Here is a 6,236-nt window from a genome sequence, read left to right as displayed (position 1 = left end):
TAAATCTTTCGGTGTTCCATAATTATATTTGAAAACAAATTTAATCAAATATTTAAATTAAAAAAAAAACCATCTCTCTATATAATTACACGTGGTTTGGTATTAAACAATAAGTTTTATTATAATAAAATTATTTGATATATGTCTTATTTACATTTATATAAATCTTTTTTACACCAATGCATTATTTAGAGTTTATAGGTTAAGATTTGGGATTTATAGATAATATTTTAGATTTTACGATTTTAACATTAAGGGTAAATTATGTATTTGGTATGTTATTTATTATTGCATTTTTATTTTGGTCACTCACTCATTCTTTTAAATCATACATAAGGTTATTTTATGTTTCTATTTTGATTTGTCAGCCAAGTTTGACCATTGAGTAAAAGAAATTGATGATGTGGTTTGAGATAATAATAATTTTAATCCTTAAAATTTTTACATTTTATCAAATTGATCTTAATTTAAAATAATTCAATAAACCTTTAATATTTAAAATTTTTATCAAGTCGATCTTTATTTTAATTTAAAACATTTTAATGATAGTTTTTAAAAATAAAAATTAAATATATATTAAAAAATATTTAGATGATTAAAATAGAAATATAGAAACAAATGATATACCAAATAAATAATTTATCTCAAAATTGAAATCGACAAATTATGCTCAATATCAAATAACAATCCTTTATTATATAAATCACAAATTACATATATATCTTTTTGTAATTTTGTTGAAAGGTGGAGGATAAATATGTATAAACAATGACAAAGTTGACAAGAAAGGCTTGTTTCTTGTAAATTAGGCCAACCGCTTTGTTGCACTAAGAATCAAATTATTTTTCAAAAGATAAAAAGATCACGCAGTTTACATGACTAAAAGAAGGCAGCCTCAGTTTCTGTGAAAGAAAGCTGAGCTTGTTCTTACAAGTTACAATAACTGATATTTACATGTTCCTCTATTGCATCCAAAGCAGGCAAAGCTGTCTTTTAAGATAGAGAAAGAGAGACAGGGCTCTGTGAAATTACAGTTTTGACATGTCCTTTTTAGAGAAAGAAGCTTACTTGATTTGACAAAGTTACCTTGAAGTGCACGTCCCTGTCTGCTACTCTTTTTATTTTTTTGAAATCAAACTCTTCTGCTGGAAAGAGAGAAAAAAAAGCATCTTGGGTATTGTGAATCAGAAAAAAAATCCTATCTTTTTTTCGTCAAGAGTTTTGTTTGTTTGGGTTTTGATTATGGGGTCTTTGGAAGGTGTTTAGGGGGTTTAGTTTGTAGCTTAGTTTTGGAGATGAAACAGAAGGGTAGCTCAGATTTGGTAAGTAAAGCGGTGGTGGTGGCTGTTAAAGCAGCAAGGGAGATCCCAAGGACTGCTCTGGTCTGGGCTTTGACTCATGTTGTTCAGCCTGGGGATTGCATTAAGCTGCTTGTGGTTGTTCCAGCCCACTCCTCAAGTAACTTACTTTTCCTTTTTATCTTCTTTCACTTTTATTTGTTCATTCTTCACTTTTTTTTATGATGATTGAAATCATTGAGTAGATTTGGGTGATTAGAGGAGTCACCTAGCAGCAACCAAATATGTTGCCTTTTAATCTATTAGGAAGAGAAGTTTTTGGATAACTTACTTTGTATTGCTTTGGAAAATGAGATTGAGCCTTAAGACAGCAGTTTGAATAGATTTTAGAAAACTTGTGGTGAAATTGTTTGATGTTCCGTTATTCCTTTGTTGAACTTGGGGTGTTTGTTGGCACATAAGTCATAAAATGATAATATGCGAATGCGATTACCGGAACTGCATTGTTATATTCACTATTCGCTCCGTGCGGTTTGCTGATGATTACCTCATGCATTATCAGGTAAAAGGATATGGGGAATATCAAGATTTACCAGTGATTGTGCCACTGGTCATTGGAAGTCTCTCTCGGGAGCTACTAATTCGGATGCAAAACAAGATCTTGCAGATTCATGCTCCCAAATGATTTTTCAGTTGAAAGATGTTTATGACCCCGACCAGGTTTGTGGATTACTTTATTTTCAGATGCTTCTTTAGTTGTTAAATTCTTTGTTCCTGGAATTCAATTTTTAAGTTATGTTTACAGGTAAAAGTCAGGATAAAAATTGTTCCTGGATCGCCCTACGGAATAGTTGCTACCGAGTCCAAGAAAGCTCAATCGAACTGGGTTATATTGGATAAGTAATATATACAATGTAAACTTTGTTCTTTTGCATGATATATCACATTCTGTTCTTTAGCTCAAGGCATGCTCTTTTGTTTAGAGGACTGCATTATCATGTTCTGTAACTTCGTTTACTTCAGTTTCCTTTCGATTCTTCTATTTATGTTCAATCAATTATTGTTGTTGTTGCTTTTGAATCCTTGCACAGACACTTAAAGCATGAGAAGAAACATTGCCTGGAAGAGCTGCAATGCAATCTTGTGGTCATGAAGCGATCTCAGCCAAAGGTTCTTCGGTTGAATTTGGTCGGATCACCGAACATGGCGCCTCAAGTGGCTTGGCCATCATCTTTTGAATCAGAAACATATCCTAAACGTAGGAAAAGCAAGCACGATCCGTTAGATGAAACTAAAGGTCCGTTTGTGACTCCGGTTAGTAGTCCTGAGCGGGAATCATCCCTGATCACTACTGATATCGGAACTTCATCAATATCAGGCTCAGATCCAGGAGCGTCACCATTGTTGCTCCCGGGGGTATATGAAAGTTTGAAGAACGATTATTCATTTATCACCGAGGAAAGACAAAGTCTGTTTGACTCTGATTCGGGCTCTGAAAGTGAGCTAGATCCTCTTAACACCAGATCCTCTTTCCCTCCATGGATGTCTGACATTCGTGGTTCTAGCACCGACTCTAAGCTTCTTGGCAAGGATTTACGGAGACTGAATGACTCATCTCTAACTTCAACATATAACATTTTGTTGGAGAAATTATCTATCTTGAATTCAGAACCTCATGTCGGGGTCCTTAATTATAGGCTCGATCTGAAGGTCAGCAAAAGTGTGAGGGAAGCTATCTCACTCTCAAGGAATGCTCCTCCTGGACCTCCTCCATTATGTTCGATATGTCAGCACAAGGGACCCGTGTTTGGGCACCCTCCAAGGTGGTTCGCTTATGCTGAACTGGAACGTGCTACAAATGGCTTTTCGCAATCAAACTTCTTGGCTGAAGGCGGATTCGGTTCTGTTCATAGAGGGATCTTACCAGATGGTCAGGTGATTGCTGTGAAGCAACATAAGTTCTCTAGCTCTCAAGGTGACCGAGAATTTTGCTCAGAAGTTGAGGTGTTAAGTTGTGCACAGCATCGGAATGTTGTAATGCTGATCGGATACTGCATTGAGGATGGAAAAAGATTGTTAGTTTACGAGTACGTTTGTAATGGGTCTCTGGATTCTCATCTTTATGGTAAGTTCACTTCTATCCTAATTCAGGTTATTGCTCGCTGATACATATGCATTTAATACAACATTTAATCGGTGGATAAATTTGGTTGAAGTGTATACAGTCACTGGTCGTTACCGTCTTTAATGGAAAAACACTGCTTAGTCCTTGAACTTGAGCAAGCTGTCTATGAGTCTGATATGTACCTTGTCCTTCACGATCATTGATGATTTCTCCAAATAGGCAACTTAATTGAGATATGGGAAATTTTCAGGGAATAATCATGATACATTGCGATGGTCTGCACGACAAAAGATTGCTGTTGGAGCAGCTAGAGGATTGAGATACCTTCATGAAGAATGTAGAGTTGGTTGTATTGTACACCGTGATATGCGGCCCAACAATATACTCGTCACCCACGATTTTGAACCTTTGGTATGTCAAATCTTCTAAGTTGTTCGTCAACAAAGTTTTAATTTTCTCCTGATCAGCTGTTTGTTCTTCTTCATGCTCGGCTCATTCAAGTCCGAATGGTCTTCTTTTTGTATCAAACTTTGGGCACATATATCATATGATAAACTGTGAGCTAACTATTGCTTCTTGACCATATAGGTTGGAGATTTCGGATTAGCAAGGTGGCAGCCAGATGGAGACAGGGGAGTGGAAACTAGAGTGATCGGACGATTCGGGTACGTAATAGCTTTTTAATTCCTTGCTACTTATATTATCTAGCAAGGACAAACTTATTCAAGAAAACACCCTTCTTGGTAGGTACTTAGCTCCAGAATATGCACAAAGCGGCCAAATCACAGAAAAAGCTGATGTCTATTCCTTTGGGGTGGTAATGGTCGAGCTGATCACAGGACGAAAAGCTATGGACATCAGTCGGCCAAAGGGACAGCAATGCCTCACAGAATGGGTGAGGGTTCGATTATTTTAGATTACAAACTTGTAGAAATTGTCTGAATTGATTTTCTCATCGATTCAAATTTGGAGTAGGCACGCCCTTTACTAGAACGTCATGCCATACGGGAACTTGTCGACCCCCGCTTGGGGAACAGCTACGTAGAGCAAGAGGTTTACGGCATGCTGCAATGCGCTTCCTTGTGCATCAGGAGGGACCCTCATACAAGGCCTCGGATGTCTCAGGTTGGAAAACCAGAAATTACATAATAAAAATCCCTTCCTGAACACATTTATTTTGTCATCATTGTTTCAATGATTATTGAACTCTGAAGAGAACTTCTAGGCCTGCACTTGTGTATGTCGAACTTATAGTTTCGTGTTTACACCGTGAAGTTACTTCGGATGTTGGAGGGGGATGTCATCACAAACTCGACTTTCGATGCATGAATTACTGGAGATTGTTACAGTGCATCCGACGAGCTGCCGAAGCTGTTAGATTGAATATCAGCATCATGATCTTGGCAGAAAATATTGGTAGCGTACAAAGAGTAGATAGACAGTTCACTCTTGAATATTGAACCGAGGCAAAAATTATTTGGAAATAATGTCACCCTTTTATTTTATCTATGGTATAGATTTTATTTTAAGGTCACACTCATATAAATGTAAAATTTGAGTGACTATTTTGTAAATTACATTAATATTCTCCTTTTGGCCTTTTTTTAGAATTCATAATGTTATTTTCTATTTGTTTACTTTTTGTGTGCCTTTTATCATTATTTGAAGCCTTTGTTTAGGTCGCTTTTGCATTTTTTTTAAAAATTTTGGATTGTAGGACTAATGTATTGGATAAATTAGGAATTGATATTTGATTCGATTTGGACGAATTTCAATCTAATCTAATAGGGTTGAATTTTATCTTAAAAGTTTGAATTCAAATTGGATTAGACTTTCTGAAGGATTAAGTCGGGAAAAATGTATGGCTTGATTCGAAAATAATAGTATAATATACTTTTATATACTTGATATAACTATTATAATATCCTTTTTGTATATATTTTTTCAATTAGGTCTATATTTTACCTAATAAAAAATAAAAATTTATATATTTGTGTCGGATTAGGTATAAGTTTTTATCTAAAAATTGAGTCGGTCGAGTTTTGAATTATATAAAGTAATCCTAAATTATGGTTAGGTCAAAAATATACGGAGGAATATTATACTTAAATCGAGTTTAAAAGAGTTAAATATTTAATTTAATTCAATTTAATTTAACTGGATGAATAAATTTTAAAAACTAAAACAAATATTATACCTATTTGATATTTTTATGTCGTAAAGTCTAATTGTTCAAGTTAACATTAGATAATCAAAATATAATCTAATATTAAGTATGATTTAGAAAAGAGAAAATAACCTCAGTTACTAAAAATGCCTTATAATATACGAATTTAATCAACTTTTTTTGGATTTGCCAAAATGACCAACAAATTCGCAACGCGAATATGTATGTAAATCGCATTGCGATTTTTTAAATTCGCGTTGCGATTTTCCAAATTCGCGTTGCGAAAGTCAAATTCGCAACGCGAATTTGTAAATCGCAACACAGAAGTCAATTTCGCAACGCGAAAGTCAAATGTTTTTACGCAAAACACAATATTAATTTCGCAACACAAATGTAAATAGTATTATCGCAAATCATCTCTAACCTAAAACCCTAAAGCACAACTCAGTCTCATCTCTATCTCTCACTCTCTACGGCGACATCCGTCCCCATCTCCGACGAAATCCGTCCCCATTTCCGACGAAATCCGTCTATCTCCATCTCTCAGATCAACCCTCACAACCATTCACGGTCAGAAATGGAAAATCAACCACCGAGGGTTAGTTTTTTAATCTCTTATTTTTATTTTGAAATTTTTGTATTATTA

General features: G+C 35.0%; 1 protein-coding gene across 1 annotated transcript; it reads left to right on the top strand.

Annotated features, from left to right (window-relative positions):
* Window positions 1–803: 803 nt before the first annotated feature.
* Window positions 804–4,982, top strand: LOC120192371 (inactive protein kinase SELMODRAFT_444075-like). Its single transcript, XM_039195160.1, has 9 exons — window positions 804–1,458; window positions 1,861–2,018; window positions 2,104–2,198; window positions 2,390–3,423; window positions 3,674–3,834; window positions 4,012–4,088; window positions 4,171–4,318; window positions 4,399–4,548; window positions 4,699–4,982. The coding sequence occupies exons 1-9, from the start codon at window positions 1,296–1,298 to the stop codon at window positions 4,750–4,752; spliced, it is 2,040 nt and encodes a 679-aa protein (XP_039051091.1). The 5' UTR covers window positions 804–1,295; the 3' UTR covers window positions 4,753–4,982.
* Window positions 4,983–6,236: the final 1,254 nt, after the last annotated feature.

This window comes from Hibiscus syriacus, unplaced genomic scaffold, assembly GCF_006381635.1.
Source record: "Hibiscus syriacus cultivar Baekdansim isolate YM2019G1 unplaced genomic scaffold, ASM638163v2 tig00116974_pilon, whole genome shotgun sequence".
NCBI classification, from domain to species: domain Eukaryota; kingdom Viridiplantae; phylum Streptophyta; class Magnoliopsida; order Malvales; family Malvaceae; genus Hibiscus; species Hibiscus syriacus.
Note: the sequence above shows the minus strand (reverse complement) of the source record. Positions and strands in the feature narration are given on the sequence as shown.